The sequence below is a fragment of the Drosophila erecta genome, unplaced genomic scaffold, assembly GCF_003286155.1.
Source record: "Drosophila erecta strain 14021-0224.00,06,07 unplaced genomic scaffold, DereRS2 tig00000000-arrow-pilon, whole genome shotgun sequence".
NCBI classification, from domain to species: Eukaryota; Metazoa; Arthropoda; class Insecta; order Diptera; family Drosophilidae; genus Drosophila; species Drosophila erecta.
The window spans coordinates 17,115,542-17,134,360 of NW_020825194.1; the positions used below are offsets into that span (position 1 = coordinate 17,115,542).

Genomic DNA, 18,819 nt, shown 5'->3' on the forward strand with positions numbered 1-18,819 from the left:
AAAGCCCTTACCAATTTAGTTAGCCCAAACTGCGAATCAATGAACAACAATCAAAGTTTATTACCTTAAAATGGCGCACAAGCTGCACTTGGCCCAAAACTGAACTTCCGGATAAGAAGTAAGACAACTCTTGAGCTCCACCGGCACATTGATTTATTTAAGGAAGCACGCACGGTGCTAGGCCGAGGTCAACTGTGTAAGACATTACCGAGTACCCATGCCAGATCTGGGGCTAGAAATCTGGCACCCACTTACCCCCGAATGGGAGCCGAAAACCCATTAAGTGGCACCATTCGGCTTTGCCATCCCAGGTGACTTTGAAAGTTGCAACAATCGCCCACGCCTGGAATCCCGAATCGGACTTGAATGAAAGTCAGGCACGCAAGCTTGCCGCTTTTGGGGGATGGGCCCGAGCACTTGAAAACACTTGTTGTATGTCAAAGCCAAAGGACCAGACATCAATCAGGCGTCTGACATCCATAAAGCGAAGCGATGGGTTTCCAATCCAGGCGGAAGCAACAGGTGGTTTACTCGGAGAAACTTCTCCGCCTGGTCCCCCTTTTTTGAGGGAAATGCCGCGTGCCCGTCAGTCGAGTTGAACTCAAAAACAACCGTCAACTAGGCGACTGTCAAATGCCCAACGTATCCGGATTATCGATCAAACAGCAGCGACTTTACGCCAGTTTCTGGGTCTCCGCTATGGCGCAGACACATATTGGATTTCAAAGGCTGCGGAACGGAATCGCAGAGCTGCACTTGCGGCACTCGGAGTAGCTAAAGATAACACCAATATGGATGACCGTACCATAGACTCCATATTCCTGGGCTCCCTGGAGTCCCTGCCGCCGGTTAGCTCGAAAATCGTGCGCATCTTCACCAGCTCCACGTTCACGGGTGGGTTCGACAACCAAGTTACCTTTGGCCATGTGTGGCTGGGTGGCGGATAAGTGTGAACTGGTTATGTAATCCCCAATTTCACAGACACCACAATGGAGCGAAACACACTGATGGCCAAGTGCTATCCGCGGATCAAGGACTATTGTCGCGAGAAACACGGCCTGGAATTTCAGGTGGTCGACATGCGTTGGGGTGTGCGAGATGAGGCCACCGACGATCACATGACCACGGAGCTCTGCATGCGCGAGATCAAAAACTGTCAGCGGCTCTCGATGGGACCGAACTTTATCGTATTTCTGGGTCAGAAGTACGGCTACCGGCCCATTCCCACTTACATTGTGTCCTCCGAACTGGCCCTAATCTGCGAGGAACTCACCTCGATGGGCGTAGACCGCGCCATCCTCGATCTGTGGTACAAAAAGGACAGCAATGCTGTGCCACCCATCTCGGTGCTGCAGCCCATCTCATCGATTTTAATTAATTTCAACAACAAGGTGAGTTTTCTTGTGAACATATTAAATTTCTTTAGGAGTTGTGCAGAAGTGAAATGAGCATCCTTAAAAAAACTAAGTTAAGTGTTCAAGTTTTGACTATTTTATTCAAGTTTGAAGTTTGAAGGACTTTCGTAAGTAACAGTCTTATTAATGAACGATAGGTTACTTTTTTAACTAGTTATCAGATATGTGTGTATATAAAGTATTTTTAAATTCTCTAAAAGCACAAGAACATATAGTTTTTCGTAAGCTAGTTTTTCCACTTGTTAAAATGTTACCAATTATATACGACTCCATTCTTCAGCGCGTCCCCAAGCTGCAGGCGGAGGATCAGGCAGTGTGGTGGGACACCCTGAACAAGATGCAGAAGCTGCTGCGCAAGGCAGCTGCCTCCTTGGGGGCCAGTAACAAGATGTCCAAGGAGGACGTCCACAACTATTTCATGTCGGGTGAGTGCGTAGCATATGGCAAGTAGTAAACGTAGTGGTAGCTTAACAAACATTGGTCCGCGTTTAGTGACGGAGCGGGAGGTGATCAATGGAATATTGAACGTCAAGAATACAAAGAACCATTGTCTGTCCTATGTGAGGTACATCAACAACATTAATCTGCAGAACCTGAAAAAGGCGTCTCTGTTCGTGGACATCATAAACCGCAGCCTGGACACGGAGTCGGCCAAGTTGCTGAGTGACCTGCGAGACGTCCGGTTGCCGGCCAAGATCGAGGCCGTTAACGCCCAGAAGTAAGGCATAAGACGACTGCCGAAGCTGGCGGAAGGAGGAGCGAGATAAGGATGCTAATTCGTTCTGATGTGGGGATTGGGGGCACATTGCAGATACACGGTGGAATGGATCGGACGGGAGGGACTGGACATTGAGACGCACGAGGAGTACCTGAATCATTTCATCTCCCACTTCTATAAGAACGTAGTGAAACTGGTGGATAGGGCGATGCGCAAAGAAGACTCCAGTGCACAGGGGCAGATAGTAACTGAGATCCTTCAGCATCTGCACGCTTGCAACAATTCGGTCAAGATATTCTACGGGCGCGAGGAAAGTTGCGAACGTATCAAGCGCTACATGCTGGGGGATTCAGATAAGCCACTTGTCCTTTTCGGCGACGGAGGCTGCGGCAAAACCTCGTTGCTCTCCAAGAGTGTTTCCCTCGTGGCCACCGATTGGTTCGCCCACGTCCGGCCCATCAATGTCATCCGCTTCTTGGGCACCACGCCGGACTCCAGTGCCTTGACGGCCACCCTTATCTCCATCTGTCAGCAGGTGAAGTCCATCCAGTACCAGCTAGCATCCAGACCCGAAACTAACCCTAATCGCTTCTAACCTCTTACTCCGAAACACAAACACCCCTAATCCAATCAGATCTCTTACAACTACATGCTACCCTTCGAGAACATACCCGATGATCTTGTTCCCTTAACAGCACACTTTAAGCAATTACTAACTTACGCCAGCCCCACCCAGCCGCTCACCATCTACCTCGACTCAGTCGACCAGCTGACGGGCACCCAAGACTCGAACAAGGTATCATGGATACCTACGCGTCTGCCCCCGCACTGTAAGGTGAGCCCTCGACACCGAAGAGGCTGTGGACGCCGCTCCAAGTCCACTTCCTTGTTTTCCTTTATTTCCTCTTTGTGCATGATACTCTGAATACTTTTGTGAATATAACCAATTTCTATGTCTATTCTTAGTGCATGATTTTCGAAATTTTTCAATAGACATTCAATTTCATATCTCCATGACACTGTATATAATGATGCATGACATTTTTAATTTATACTTGCTAATCACCAAACCCCTGAAAGAATAGAATAGTTTTAATATTGTTAGGAACATGGAAATTATAAAATCCTTTGCTGTATATGCAAATTCTTCACAAATGGCTGACCTTACCTCAACCACTTAAAGAAATTATTCTATGGAAAATATGGCCTTTTTTGGCACAGTGCATGATGTAAAACAAAAAAGCAGTGACATTCAAATAATTTATTTTTAAATACCCTGTTCAATCCACTGTTTCATCATCATTGCTCATATCCTGTAAATACATTGCATGAATCCGCATGCGCCCAACTCAGATGGTAAACTGAGTAAGTTTTTCCAATTGCTTGACCTGTGCGTGCTAAGCAAAATCACTAGACACCGCCACCAGAGCAATTACAGGCACCTCACCCAAAACGACATCGCAAGGAAGCCGTTCTGCATGAGGCGATCCTCGCATGGTATCCACTCACTCCCAGTGACCTTGTATAGATCCGATTCCGACTGATTGCAGATAATCATCTCTTGCGCCAACGAACCAGCAAATCCGACGGTGTCCCACGAATACCATGTCTTGTGCAAGATGATCGATGTGGAGGAGAACTTTATTGAGGTAACTGCACTGGGCGAGGATTTGGCAATGAACGTGATCAAGATGTGGATGAAGACGGCGTGCCGGGATCTTAACAACTACCAGTGGCGTCTGGTGGCTAATGCCATCAGCAAGTGCTCCTTGCCAATTTTTGTGAAGCTAGTTTTCGCCGAGATCTGCCGTTGGCGGAGCTACACGCGTCCCCAGGAGACGCATCTAGCCAATACAGTAATGGATTCTATTATGCTGCTGTTTGAACGAGTGGAGAAACAACATGGTCGTATACTCGTTTTCCATGCTCTAGCCTACATAACCGCCTCCAAATCGGGACTTTCCGAGAGCGAGCTGGAGGATCTCATTTCGCTGGACGACAAGGTGCTGGACGATGTCTACCAATATCATTTGCCGCCGACGAGGCGTATTCCGCCACTTCTCTGGACCCGTATCCGCAACGATCTGCCCAACTATCTGAGCGAGCGCGAGGCGGACGGTGTCAACGTGATGAACTGGTATCATCGGCAGTTTCGGGACACCGCCAAGGAGCGCTACTTCAAGAACATGAACATGGCCATTTACTTTCACTCCATGATTGCAGATTACTATCTTGGCATTTGGGGTGGTGGGGTACCGAAGCCGTTTAAATTTACAGAGATTCAGCGGCACAGGTTCGGATTGGCGGACAAGGAGGGATCGGCGGATCGCAAGGTGCCCATTCAGCCGTTGGTCTTCAGCAGCAAGGATGGGCTCTCTAAGCGCTACAATCTGCGCAAGGTGAGCTGGGCAATATAGATATCTATATTATATTAATATCCGATCCCTATAAGTTTGGTGAGCTGCCCTTTCACTTTGTCCGTTCGCGACGTTTTAAGGATTTGTTTGAGCACGTCCTTTTCAACTACGACTGGCTGCACGCCAAGCTATCCAGCTGTCCACTGCAGGCGGTGCTGGCGGATTTCGAGGACGCATCCAGCAACACCGACGACAAGGAGGCCAAGCGAGAGCTTATGCTGGTTTCCGATGCACTGCGTCTAGGTGGCGCCATCCTGGCTATCTATCCAAACATGCTGGCACCGCAGCTGGTCGGTCGTCTTCTTCCTGAGATTGGCGGTAATCCTAATATCAAAATGCTGTTACGAGCTTGCGATCGGAGTGGCCCCAAGGACTGCGCTCTAATTCCAGTTAATCATTGTCTGCACACGCCAGGCGGACCACTTAAAGTAGGTGTCTCTATCTTTAAATAAGAGTTGAACCTGATAATTATAAGCCACCTTTACCTGTAGTATTCCCTCGAGGGTCACCAGTTCGCGGTATTTGCTTTTTGCTTGACTAGCGACATGCGCTACATGGTCTCCATATCCACGCACTTCATCACCTTCGACCTATCCACTTCCGACCTGACGCGTGATGTGAATCCCGGCATCGAGGGCATTATGCAGCAATTGGTCCTGAGTCCAGATAACAAGTGGGCTGCCGCCTACTCGAACAACAACCAAACGGTTCTGCTCAACATGCTCTCCAGCGAGTTTGTGGTGATCAACAGTCCTTTCGAGGAGCCCCATGGACCCGTCAGCGGTCTCTATCTGCTCAATCAAAAGTAAGCTTTGTGAGGAATCTCATTGCATTGCAACTCACTCGTTGTTTTTGATTTAAGTCTGTTTATCACCTGCAAGCTTCGGTGGGCTCAGTTTGATATGCGCGGCAATCTTGTAGATACGTTTGAAGTTCCCGGCGAAAATAAAGATTGGGAGATCCTAAGTGAGTAAAATATATCAGGACTACTAAAGAATATAAGTCCCAACACAATGCTTTCCCCATTTGCTAATATGAAAACTACACAATATACATTTCTTTCTTTAGCCATGGAGTTCTTCAATCCTGCGGATTACAATGTAGTTTTCTGGTCTGGCTCCATTAACGACATGCGGCTAAGACTGGACTCGTGTCGGGGTGGCCACTACTCCAACTGCTTGCGGCTTTTCAGCGCGATGGTGATGAACAAAGATAGGACCCGGGCCTATGGATGTGCCAACGAAGAGAACTTTGAGGTATCAGTGTTCGACTTCATCGAAGATGAGGTTACTGGGGAGATATGTTGGACTTTGGTGGAGAGCTTACCGCGCTTCGAGAACGACGACAAGGAGATGCTGCTGCAGTTACGGCTTGATCAACATGATCGCATGCTTCTGGGGACGGCTGGCAAGGGTTTCGTAATCTGGGACTTTGGCAGCAAGGATAAGGATGCAGCGGAAGAGTCCCGTTTACGGGAAGGCGCCCTCTACCTGGCCTTACCGCACGGAGTGCGCAATATCACCACTCGAATAATGCAGTCAAATTCGATCATGGTTAGCTCCAAACTGGATTATGCTGTTGCGGGAGTGCGCAAGAACCTGTATGTGTGGTGCCTACAGTCCGGTCAGTTGGCAAAGGTCCTGGACGCCCACTTTGGTCGCATTATTCAACTAGAGCCGCTGACCATCGGCAACTGGAACAACCTGGTCACATCCTCTATTGATCGTTCAGTAAAGGTGTGGAACATCAACAATATTTTTGAGAAGGTCCACGTCATCGACCGTCACGAACTGCAAATCGACGACATCAGTCTGTCGGAGGTTGACATGGCCGTGACCGTCACCCGCAGTTGTGTGGGTGTCTGGGAGACCCGTTCCGGTCGCCTTCTGGCCAAGCTGGCTGACAGTCCGTTGGGCGCCATCGTCACGCATGCCGAGATAACTCCGGATGGACGCTACATCATCTCCTCGGAGACGGGCAAGTTTCTAGTCTGGAACCGTGTGTCCGAGCAGGTAGTCTTCAGGGACGACCAACCAGGCATTCAGCAAATTACCCTCATGGACTACGGCTATAAGGTTCTCACCGTCTCTGTGCCGAATATAAATCAGCGGGATATCCTTGCAGCGGCTGCTGGAGGTTTGGCGGACGAAGCCAACCGGCTGACAGCAATAACGACTATGCGGTCCGTGCCTGGTGAGCTCGTCGTTGATACGAATTTGGTTAAAAGGGTTGCAAATCTTACACGAGTACTTTATTTCAGAGGGCGCAATCTTATTCCGATTCGAATTCCCCATACGGATGATCACGGGCATGCCTTTTCGTCAATCGGTTATTACAGCTGACAACGCATACATTGTGGTGGTTACGGTGGATAAGTCCAACAAAGATTGCCTGGGGGTCTACAGCGCCACAAATGGAGCATTTGTTTCCAAAGTCCTGCTCAAGGGCTGTTCCATTAAGGAGGTCATCTCTCTAGTGCCGATGCCGCACAAGGCCAACCAGGTGGCGGTGATCAGTAGCGAGAAGGGCAGCGTCATGGACATCAAGACGAAGAAGCACGTCCGCTCCATTGCCAAGTGGGGCGGTAGTATTACACGAGACGGCAAGTGTGGCTTATATGCGCCCACACGCGGCGGACTCGAGATGTTGGAACTGCGCAAAGGGACCACAGTTAAAACCTTTATACCCAAGGTGGCCGAGGGCGTTTTTTCGGTAATCTGCATCTTCACGGAGAACGACGAGTACGTGGCTTATTACCATAGTGGTCGCAAGACGATTCGCGTATTCCGCACCACGGACACAGAAATGATAGCCAATTACCGGCTGCAGGCGGAGCTTACGGCAATCAAAAGCAGCAAAGATGGACGCGCTATTGTTTTGGGAACTGTAGACGGGTGTATGTCGGTGCTGGCGATCGTTGATCCAAAGAAAGAGGAAATGAACGAGTACCTGAATGACTTGCCTTCTCGCGACGAGAACTGGAAGGCCAAGCTGGCCAAAATGAAGGCACGGGTGGGATTCAAAGCGGCAATTCGTGTGGCTACCATTTCCTCACGTTACGCCAAGACCAGCAAGGGAGGAGAGGATGGCGAGGAGGAGCTGCTCACAGAGATTACAGAGGACATTGTCGTGCCAGTAGCCGACTAACTCAATTAGTTAATTTATAAATATAACATTTATTTTCGCATATAGTTCATGAGGATGTTACAAAAATACGCTGCGTGTCTACTGTGTGTGTTATACTGCGTGTAGTGCGTGCTCTCGGCATTGAAATCAGTGTGTATGTGCGGGTAAAACTGAATGGGTCTTAAACTAAAAAATGGTTAAGGGGTAACTGCTATTTGGTAAGAACTACGGTTAGCTAATATGAGTATAAATTAGAGTTTTTAGCGCGCACTGAGCCCAACGCTTGGCTTGAAACAATTTGAGGCGTGTTGAGAGTGTTAAAAACATAACCAGACATAATAATAACAAGAATCGATCCTAGTAGGCGCGTGATGCAAAATCAATGACCTTTCAAGTACACACAAACCTTTAACATGCTACTGCTTTTACTGACAATTTAAACAAAATAGCGTAGGCATAAACTAACAAGCTGTCTAATGGAACCCGGTCTCAGTCACAGTCGCCACTTAAATCTCAACTCAGCCAATCGAATCTTATTGAATCGCATATGGAACACAACTCAGTGCTATCGTTTGTTATTAGTAAAAGTACAATACATAGTTGGAGGAAACATAGTAATAGTGTAATCTGTTAATTATTGTTACTGTTGTTAACCTGCTTTCGACACTCACTGCTGCTCCTGTTACTACAAATTATTACCGTGAATATATATATGTGCCGATCCGTAAGCATACAACTATGTTAAATAATAAATGATTCATGTAGTTTACGAGGACTTGCTCGATCAGTGTGTTTTGAGGGGTCTCTTTTTTCGTATAATTTTTAGCTGCCGCTGTCTATAGCTAAGGTTTTTCAGCTACGGGAAGCGCACAGTTTATTGGGCATGATTCTCTTTCTTGATTTGAGCCAACTTTGCCTGGAGATGCTGCAAGCGATTTGGTGACATATCCCGCTTCTGATTGAAATACCTCAGTTAAAGGTTAGTTATTACTTCATTAAGTCTACTCACTTCTCGCTTAATGAGCGACGCCTTCTGCGCGTTCATTCCGTTCAGGCAGAGGTTCTCGTCAACCACCTTATTGTCCAGCATATGGGATCCGTCGTCTACTGAACGTGCGGAAGCTAGCTTGGCGGCCCCTCCGGTCATATGAAACTGTAGGCGGTCCATCCAGAAATCGGGATCGGGACCATTGTTCTGGTAGTTGACATCTGTGAGATAAGAACGAGTAGCTGCTGCAGTTCGTCGGATTCAAACATAAATGCATGTGCGTATGGTTAGTATATCTATTTGGGCGTTAACCGGTTGCACTTACCCGTCCGATTATCAGGCGCCTGTGTGGATCCAGCGATCTGGTTCCTCTCAATCTCTGCCAAGCCCTCTTCGATGTATTTGTGAAATGGGGCACTGGAGCCTTGCAGAAAGGTACTCAGATCGATATCAGGATTTTGTTGCTAAAATGTTTAAAAGAATTGCCTCAGATTAACAATTAATTGAAATATTTTTAGAAAACAAACCTTAAAGTCGTAAAGTTTCTGCAGACCTTGCTGTTTGGTATCTTTATCCGAAATAAGCTTAAAGATCTGTGATACTGTATCATGTGTTTGGTGCGAAATTCGCTTGGAGGCAATCTCCTTGGCCCTCTGGGGAGAAGCAGCAATTCCAGCAGCAGAGCCATCCTTTTGGAAATTCTAGAAAAAAGAAACGTTTATTTTGTATTTGAACATTATGAAATTATTTCAAATTATTCACCTTAAGAATGCGTATCAAATACGTGTGTAGCTCCGAATGCGTGGGAATCTGATTGAGATGCTGCAGAATGGCATTTCCCTTCACCTTTGCCATGTTATGCAGAATGGTCTTGATAGTGCGCATTGGAGTGTCCGACGGTCGGTTTTGCCACCAAGTGCTAGGCAGCGCGAGCATAAACTCGTGCACCTCAAGAATTACGGCGTCATAGTTTAGCTCGTTGCTTCGTTCTGGTAACATCTTAACATTGCGCCATATGCACTTCATCAGCAGGTCTGTAAACTTGGGCAGCTTTGCCTCAGGACAAGTCTCCCGCAATAGTCGTATCAAAGCACTATGAAGATTTAAATTCAATTAATGCCATTAAATAAATAGTAGACTCAATAATCTTACCAATTCAAATTCGTAAAATCGACCTTGTCCAAAACTTTTAGACATATCCCATTAATAACCTTGTTATACTGACTATCATCGCCCACAGCCAACTTGGGATCAGCCATAAGGTTTAACAGCGCCGACATTAGATTTTTGATGCAGGCCACGCTCAACGTTTTGCCCAAAATGTTTGCATGGAAAAATGTATACAGAATGGATAACAGCGGCTGGTAAACAACCACAGATTGGGCCGATGGTATCTGTGAGAGATTCTGGCAGAAAGAAGCAAAGGAAATCAATTTATTAAAATTATAATTATATAATAACGTTATTCATACCTTAAACTGTGCCAGCACATTCTGGATAAATATTTCTTCGTAGTCGCGCAGCACAGCCTGCTTCTCAGGAGCCTCGATGATGGCGGCAAGCTCGTTAATAGAAGCGCGCGCCTTGAGCGTGTCCGTGCTGCTCACACCTTTTATAACTTTTACCAACTGCGGATCGTGCTTGGGCAAAACATCAGCCAAACTGTTGGTATAAAAAGAAAGAGTAAAATACCGGATGTGTGGAATAGCCTGATGGATCACCTACTTTGGTATATTGTTCTCCAGCTGCTGTGGGGCCTGCTGGTGCTGCATGCGCATAGGACTGCGATATGGCGAGACTCCACTGGTCATCCCGGCGGTGGATGACGGGGACGTGGTTAGAGTCTGCTGCATATAGTGCTGTCGAGAAATCAGCCGATCGAACTTCTCCTGCGGATAGTGAATGCCGGCTCGCGTGGGCCTCACCTTAATGGGCTCGTCCAGCGATGAGATGTCTACGTTCAGTAGGGGCTTCTGCTCCAATTGGTCCACTCGGACCCAATCTCTTTCGATTTCGCTGATTACCTGCGAGTCCAAGCCAAATGGTCCGCTGGGCTTCTGTTGCTGGGCCTGCTGTTGTAACTGTTGAAGTTGTTGCTGAAGTAGAAGCAGCTGTGACGAAGGCGCTTGATCAAAAGTTCTAGATAGTCAAAGTAGAGAAAATTTTTTAACCATTTCCAATACAAATAAACTGTACACATAGAAGGGACAACAACGAACAATAAATGCAAAGGCAACTTTACAAACAATATCGGCTACAAGCAACACAAAAATAACGAAACAACACAAGTATAAAGAAAGCCACTTTACGCCTGTCGAGTCAGGGAGCTCAGGTAGGCAACCACGTTCGTGGCGCTCCGCTCTGTCAGGTTGTTCTGCCCACGCGCATTTAGTTCCTGCTGCAAACTAAGTTTATGAAATATAAATACAAACGAAAATCAACCGAAACAAAACGAAGTTTATAAAAATAATAGGCTCATCTAATGGTACATCCGAGGGAGGAACCATCTGCCGCATCTTTCAAAGGTATATAAGGAAAAATATATTGTCCTAATTTCGTACCTCCTATAAGGTTTAATATTTACGTATAACGGGGTTGTGTAAAGGGTATATAAATACCACGTGCTTAAAAAAAGAACTTTCATTTCCAAAAATAGCCATGAACTACAGATTCTGGATTCGTTATATTGACACGTACATAAATAAAAGTGGCCGACAAAAATATACATAAGACGCACATCAAAATTATTTCTCCGTATCTTGTGGATTATTCGGATTATTGGTATCCCAGAATGCTCATAATGATAGCACCAGTTTCCAACCCTCGGCTGTACAGGGCACTCGCCCCTCTGAGTAGGTAAATACGTCTAGGGATATTGCCTTTTAAGCCAGCCTTCTCAAGTCCCCACTTACTTACCCGTCCTCATCCGGTGGCGGAAGCTCGTCGCAACCGTTGCCCACTTCAGCATCTTCGATCTCGATGCTGTCATGTTGTTGAGGTGCAGCCGGCCTTCCGCTGGCCGGCACATCAACAGACGGCGGTGGCGTGGGCTTCTTGGTTTTTTTTGCTCGCTTGATGCGCTCATCTAGCATTGAGAGGTCCTTCTCGTTAAGATGGCCAATCATCTTGTAAGTCTTTTCTCCAGACAAAAAAAAGACCTGGACAATGCAGTTGAGTGCTGCGTTGCGTACGGAATTATCCCGGTCAGAAATCTGGCGAGCAATCTCCCGCACCGCCGCTTGGGGGCAGATGTTCATGCCATAGCTCTCGATCAGGAAGGTTAACTCGTCAAGGCACTCAGTACGCTGACGGGCATTCTTAGATTTTAGACCCTCCATCACATAGCCAAAGACCTTGATGAAGGGGAAGACCAATATGACTTGCCGCAGCACGCGGCGTACGCCATTTCGAACAGCATCCTTAGGATCTCCAATCTGAGTGCGAAAAAAGAAGCTTAAAAAATTGTAATACACTATATAATATGGAACTTGCCTTCAAAAGCAGATGTGGCACAAAACAGCTTCCCTCGTTCTCGGCCAGAATGTATTCCTCATCAATAAGCATCTGGAAAACCTGTACTAGATATTCAAGACCCTTAATCAGCACAGAAGGGTTCGTATCGTAAAAGCGAAGTGTCAGCCATTTAAGTATTAGGTCCAGATTACACACCAGCGCCCTACTGTTGCCAGCCAGATCTTCGCTTAACTGCTCGATGACTTTCAAGTGGTAGCTTCAAGGGCAATTTAAAAAGTTAATTCAGTAATGTGAGAGGGACACTAAAAGGACCTACCGAAAATCGTCGTGGAACATGTTGGCTATCAGCGCTTTATTTACGTTTGCGGTCATCATTTGGTCGCGTAACAGCTCGGTGAATTCCTCTCTTGGAGTTACAAACGTCCACTTCAGCACCTTCATTTTTTGCTCGTCTAGCAGCCGCTGGTTTTTTGCGGTGTTGACGCACAGTAGCGGCGATGTATCGATATCTTCGTCCTTCTTCCGCGCTGGTGCCGGCTTGTCTTGTCCTCCAGCGGCCCGGGCTGAAGCACTCTTTTGGATTCCAGGCGCACTCCCTGCTCCACCGCCGCGCACAGTTTTTGGCTTCGGCTCCTCAGGTATTGGGGCCTGCTGCTTGCCTTTGGGCAGCGGTTTTACTGGAAGATTAGGACGCGCTTTTTCCAGTGCTGCAAGTATATCCTTTTTGGAGGCGGGCTTCTGCTTCTCCAGAGCTCGGCTCATAGCATCAAATCCAAGGTGAATCATAATGCCCAAAACCGCCTCGTTGGCATTTTTTCTGACATCAGCGTTTCGATCGCAGATGTGAGCATATAAGTGCGGCACCATTGAATGGAGATCCTCTTTCGAAACTGACTTGGGGGGAAGGCCAGGCAGCTTTTCTGCCAGCCAAGCCCACAATTCGGTTTTTAAAGCTGGGGATCCTCCTTTAAGAGCATCGGCTATCATTTCGCTCTCAAAGAATTCTTTATAACCGCCTTTCTCGCCAAAACTATTGATGCAGTTGAGGGCAGCGGCTCTTACAAAACTCTTGTTATCACCCAGAGCGTGTAAAAATCCAGGGAACAAGGTCCGCACGTGGTTTCGACATCCAGCCCCCATGGCCGTGGCAAGCTGCTCGCAAATGGCAAGTGTTGTTTGGGCAATCTTAGCATTGGAATCTACCAGACGGTGAGCCAAAGCAGGAGCTAAGTCGCCAATACTCGGTTTGATTAGCCGCGCCTCTGAAATAATAGCCTGCAGCTTAGTTAGACCTTCGTTGCGAGTCTTCCAGTCCTTGTCGGACATTTCCTTCAGAAGTGCCTCCGTAATCTGTGGAGCAATGTCAACGCGTGGTAGAAGATCAGCAATGTTTATGGGCTCCTCTTCTCCGGCTGCCCCACCATCATCGTCCTCATTGTCCGGGGAATTACCGGCGGTTCCACCGCTGCTACGTTGAACTCCTCTAACAGGCTTGGGTGGTTTTTCGCCCACATTCTTGTCGAACTCTACCTGAATCTGTGACTTTAGTGCGGGCTTTTCGCTGTCGAAGAACATCATTAGAGCTTTGCCCATATACATAGACATGGTGCCCACGATCTGAATGGCGGAGGCACGAACCGTTGGGTTCGTGCTTTGCACGCCTTTTCGTACATCCTCAATGAGTGTCTTTGGCTGCAGTTGGAAGCCGAACTCTGTGATTGACTTGCCAACCCAGTTAAAGGCCTCTGATTGCACTTTAGGCGATTTTTGCTCGAAGGCAAAGCTCAACACTTTGCCCACAACGTACTCCAGTTTAGTGGCTTCGGCAAAGGCCGACAAAACATCGGCAGCTGCTGCACCATTCTTGGCGTCTGCTAGTTTCTCGGTTATTTCGTTAATCACAAGATCAACAGTTGTCGTTGTCAGCGGATAATTTTCAGCCACACTGCGGATTATGTCTAGTTTAAACTTGAGTACTTGGAAATTCATTTCTTTGAGGCCCGGCTTGCGTCCACTGATTGTTCGGATTAGGATTTGTGATATGCCAGCCTGTTTTGCATCAAAGCCTGTTATTTCGCCCAGAAGCTGTTCCACAGCAGCAAGGCGGTTCTTCCAGTTGGAGTCCACCAACCCATTAAGTACCTCGGCTGGCAGAATTTCCTCGGATTTTTCCTGCAAGTCCTCGGGGGTTAATTCGCGTTCCGTGGCTAGGGTTTTTCCACCTGCTTTAGAAGCTGCCGCAGGGTTAGATGTAGCTCCTCCTCCAACAACAGCCGCCGGCTTTTTTAAAACCTTACGTGCCCCTGTGGTGGCCGGTCGGGTTACAGGCTTAGGATCCAGACTACCACCCTTTGCAGGAGCAGCCGCTTTTGCAGTCGGTGCAGATGCGGGTCGGGCCTCCTTCTTTGGCCCTGCAACCTTTATTTTGATCTCCGCCTTGTCGTGACACTCCTTTATCTTGGCCATTTTGAGTGGATCAACGTCGGCTAGCAAGGGAGTCACTGCTTTGTCCCCCATTAGCTTCATCAAAGTACCAAGAGCTTCGGCGCTGCTGTCGCGAACAGTAGGATCTGGCTCGTTCAGCGTTTTTACTAGACTGGTGGTTAGTAGCTTAAGTAGCTTCTTGTTTAGCGCGGTTGGTTGGGTGCGGGTTAGGGCACGGGCCAAAAACAAGGCTGTTTCGGACTTGACACTTGGATTTTTGTTGGCCAGGGACTCTACAATGGACTCTTGCTGGGCCTCTAGAGAAGTGGAGGCGTATATAGAATCGATAGCCTCACGCAGTGCTGTCACAACATTAGGTTTCTTCTCTTTAAATTTCTCCAACAGGGATGGGACACAAGCCTGAAGGAGAAGAATGTACACATATATAAAGGCGTTATTTGGACAAAGGTAAGAATTACTTACAGATGCGTAATTTGAAAAGCGCTTGGCCAATCCTTTGGCTAGCAAGGCCAGACATTTTCCGGCCATTGCAACGAGGACTACGTTTGAGTCCTTGGTAATAACCTTTTTAAGAGCGCTTACCAGCGTTCCATACTCGCCATTTTCAAGCTTGGGATGGTCCGTGAGCAGCTTCTCCAGGACCTCCAGAGATTCCTTGCGCAGAGTCCATTTCTTTTCCTCCAGCTTATCGTAGAAGTCCTTGGGCATTTTGGAGAGAATGTCAACGGGGTCTAGAAGATCCATAGGATCGATTTCTTCAACGCCAGCCTCGCCATCCTCTTCTACATACGAAAACAAAAATAAATCTATATTTCACTGCTTTCGTAACAGAAAGGAGTCCATACCATTATAGGCATCTTCAGTCGCTGCTGCGTCTGCGATCTTTGCTTGTTTTTCCTGCTGGGACTTTAGATATCTAAAAGGAAGAGTGGTTCAGGAAAGTAGTGATAGAGGGAAATCTTTAAACTCACCTGGAGGGTTCAACGCGTTCCCCTTTCAGTTTGTCGAACTCATCCTCCAGCTCCTTGAGCGTTACTTGTGGTAACGTTGAGATCTGTGCCTTCATGGCAGCTCCGATCCAACGGTAAATCTCTACAGCCAGCTGCTTGCCCTCATCTCGGACCGCCTTGTCTCGGTCAGACATCAGCGGGGCAAGTTTTTTAATTAACGGCTTGACGCCGATCACCTTGTGTCCGAATTCCCGGAGGGCCAGTGTGGTAGCTGCCACGCAGGCGGATACAATCTTAGGGTTCTTCGCCTCCATACCCTTAACCAGCTCTTCGACGACTGCATCCTGCTTCTCTATCTCCACATACATGAGTGCAACTTGGACGGAGAGCTCCTTGGTTTTTGTTTTTGGAGCCGCAATGCATTTCTGTACAATGCCAGTCATCACGTCGCCTACTGTGCGTCCGGCCAGGCCGCTGTTCTCCACAAAGATGAGGGCAGCTTCTAGACCCTTTTCCTGGGCCAGAGCATTAGAGTCAACAACCATCTTTTTTATGAGTCCTGCGAATTTAGACCATTCCGGCGACTTCTCGTCATCCAACTCGCGAAAGATCTTTGCGGCCTCCTCGTAACCATCGACGCGGGCTTTCCATAGTTTATGGACACACCGCTCCTCCACCGGCAACTTCTTGTACTCTGTATCCTCGGCCATCGTGTGGTGTTTCGTACGCTACTCGATTTTGAGTGAGCAGCGGATTGTCCTCAATGGTCTCGGGCGCAAGCAGTTGTCTCAACCAACATTCTACGGAACAAAAAATAATATGTATAAAAAGCAACTCAATTCGAAATATTTCTATATAAAAAAAAAAGTTCTTTAAATCCCAATGAAGCAGAACTATTCTGGATGTCAGGAGTCATCGAGCTAATGTTTTAAAATTGAGCTTAATAGTCTATGAAATACCGAAGGCCAAGGAATCAGCATCATCCATCCGTTCCGCTCGAGGGGCGGTAAAAAGTAAATGGGTCGGCCATATTTAGATTGTCGTTCTCTAAGTGCAGTTATTTGGCAAATAGAAACAGAAATAGGAGAGTGTAAATTTGGATTTTCTGAAAAGGTTGGTGGGCTTGTCACCCAGGATGGGTGATATCATGTCGCTGAATAGCGCGTTTTATTCAGACAATAAATTAGGGGCAGGGCAACACCCCCCTTGCACCAACACTACAAAAGGTGATCCAGACGCACACGCAAGACTGCGAATGATTAAGGCGTGGATTTTCCATCACTTCCATTTATTATTCATGCATTTGCCTCTTTAATATTGTTTTGTTGCGTCCCTGGGCTAGATTTATTGTGCTCCAGTTTTTGTAGAGCATTTTTCATGTCGGACTAGCCCGCGCCGTGTTTCTCCCTATCTCTTTATCTCGCTCTTTCAATATTATTCTTAAGCGCTCTTTTAAGCTCTCACGCACACCGACGCTCTCAAGTTCGAATTAACGGATCGTACCGCAGGCAACAACAAATGTTTCTCCTGTGGGCTGTGCGTCTGGAATATGCCGTCGTTTACCGTTCCAACCAACCGGTAATGGTTACTGCGGCTATTAATTTCCAGTGCCTGCAACTTGAGAGCCGCAAATGAACCACATATCGCCCATTTTAGCGACAAACAAATAACGACGCCCTGCCACAAAATCGCGATGCACCCGAGTGCATTCCGGTACACGCACTAGCACACTCACCATCAGTATTGCGATCCAAGTACCGCCGTAGAGACAGCTGGCCAGGGACAGCGGTTTGAAAGGGCTGCGCAATGCAATAACTTCGATTTTTCACAGGCGAAGACCCACCAACACTCACACGGCACAACACAGAACACGCACACTAATCTGACAAAGACACACCGACGGGCGTTTTTCCGGGATGCCAAGTAATGTAGCAACAATAAAGAATAACTTAATTACGTTTGCAGCACTTCGAGGCACTTTTGTGCAGCAGATTTCACTTGGTTTCGCGCGAGGTAAATAAATAATAATTTTCGCAGTTCTTCAACAGCGTCGTTCCGCCAGTGTGGCCGCTAATCACAATTGTAGCATTCCCTGCAAGCCCTGAATTTGTGTGCCTGGGTGGAAAACTTGGATAAGTACGCGCCAAATTTTAAACATGTATAACATGTATTCCTTTTTGACCAACATGGATTCCAAACAGATATTACAAACAAATTATTTTCGAATATACAATTATTTAATCAATATGTTTGGGAGCAAATGTATGTAATAAATCCCTCTGTAAGTCAACAGAACAATAAGATTGATTGATCAGCAAACAAAAACCCATTTGTTTAATTGTTATGTAGTATTTATTGTGCCTTCGCTATCGACGCGCATGATCTCCAGAAGATGAATGGTGTGTCCACCCATAAACTCTAGCAGATCCACACCCGACTCCTTGCCAATGTCGTCCATGCTGATGGGCAAAGCCTGCAGCTTCCACTTCTTGAGGAGCGCCTCAATGGACCAGTCGGCGCTCCGCTCCTGGTATGTGAATATGAATTTGGCTCCGGCATTTCGCTCCAGCAGAAAAGCAACTGTGACCACGATGTCCTCAAACACGCTAGGATCGTAGAAGCAGTCTGCTGCAATGATAAGATCCAGAGGCGGCAGCCGGAATACACTGTTTAGCAGCAGGCCCCAACTCAGACCCACCACATCGATGTCAACGCCCGGCTGCAGCTGATTGGCCTGGCAAGACTTTCGGATATGGGCCAGTGACTTGGGCAGAATGCAGTTGTCAGTAAGTACTACCTGGGCGCGGCACTTCGCTGCCACGATGCCGGGCAGGGCAGTGCCACTCCCCAGCTCCAGGATGCGCTTTCCGGCCAGTGTCTGTCGCCGCTCCCACAGAAAATGGGCTAGGACTGGGGCGCAGGGCCACGTGTAGAAGGAGTAGGCACCCTGAAGCAGCTGTAGGTGGATTTGTAATACTTTAGTTACTACAAGAACACATGTTTATAAGGATTACCTCGGGTATTTTGATCTCCAGTCGCTCGGCGGGTGATCCGCTAAACACGAACTTGCGGATATGCTCGGCGGTGGCTGTGGCCGCCACAATGTCGTTTTCCTCGCTGCCGCTCTTCATGTGGAAACGCATCTTAGCTCAAGCATGCAGGAGTATTACTTTTTTGTTCACTAAACTGAAGCTATTTTTCTGAGTTTTGTTTACAACCTGTTTGATTAGCGATGCGACTACTTTGCGATAATTTTATCGATAATTATTGAGGTGAGCGAAGGAAA

At 47.4% G+C, this 18,819-nt stretch overlaps 3 protein-coding genes across 8 annotated transcripts; 1 reads left to right on the plus strand and 2 right to left on the minus strand.

Annotated features, from left to right (window-relative positions):
• The first annotated feature begins 707 nt into the window (after window positions 1–707).
• On the plus strand, window positions 708–7,891 carry LOC6553150 (NACHT and WD repeat domain-containing protein 2). Its single transcript, XM_001980104.3, has 12 exons — window positions 708–894; window positions 982–1,391; window positions 1,696–1,840; window positions 1,908–2,133; window positions 2,227–2,668; window positions 2,768–2,968; window positions 3,684–4,532; window positions 4,586–4,978; window positions 5,042–5,355; window positions 5,413–5,516; window positions 5,619–6,743; window positions 6,811–7,891. The coding sequence occupies exons 1-12, from the start codon at window positions 792–794 to the stop codon at window positions 7,695–7,697; spliced, it is 5,199 nt and encodes a 1,732-aa protein (XP_001980140.1). The 5' UTR covers window positions 708–791; the 3' UTR covers window positions 7,698–7,891.
• Window positions 7,892–8,029: 138 nt separating this feature from the next.
• LOC6553149 (protein mini spindles) lies at window positions 8,030–17,649 on the minus strand. Of its 6 annotated transcripts, none has more exons than XM_026983839.1 (16): window positions 17,269–17,649; window positions 15,555–16,333; window positions 15,429–15,499; window positions 15,046–15,365; window positions 12,455–14,982; window positions 12,157–12,394; window positions 11,581–12,098; window positions 10,974–11,069; window positions 10,390–10,803; window positions 10,137–10,326; window positions 9,817–10,070; window positions 9,427–9,757; window positions 9,192–9,365; window positions 8,990–9,128; window positions 8,686–8,906; window positions 8,030–8,631 (listed from the first exon to the last, which is right to left on the minus strand). In XM_026983839.1, the coding sequence occupies exons 2-16, from the start codon at window positions 16,241–16,243 to the stop codon at window positions 8,551–8,553; spliced, it is 6,264 nt and encodes a 2,087-aa protein (XP_026839640.1). In that variant the 5' UTR covers window positions 16,244–16,333; window positions 17,269–17,649; the 3' UTR covers window positions 8,030–8,550. The 6 variants fall into 6 exon arrangements, with proteins under 6 accessions (XP_026839640.1, XP_015009833.1, XP_015009830.1 ...); XM_015154347.2 differs by having other exon boundaries at window positions 8,686–8,909; XM_015154345.2 differs by having other exon boundaries at window positions 8,551–8,631; window positions 8,686–8,885.
• Window positions 17,650–17,866: 217 nt separating this feature from the next.
• Window positions 17,867–18,809, minus strand: LOC6553148 (methyltransferase-like protein 23). The gene is made up of 2 exons (XM_001980102.3): window positions 18,548–18,809; window positions 17,867–18,489 (listed from the first exon to the last, which is right to left on the minus strand). The coding sequence occupies exons 1-2, from the start codon at window positions 18,674–18,676 to the stop codon at window positions 17,875–17,877; spliced, it is 744 nt and encodes a 247-aa protein (XP_001980138.1). The 5' UTR covers window positions 18,677–18,809; the 3' UTR covers window positions 17,867–17,874.
• Between the last annotated feature and the right edge of the window lie 10 nt (window positions 18,810–18,819).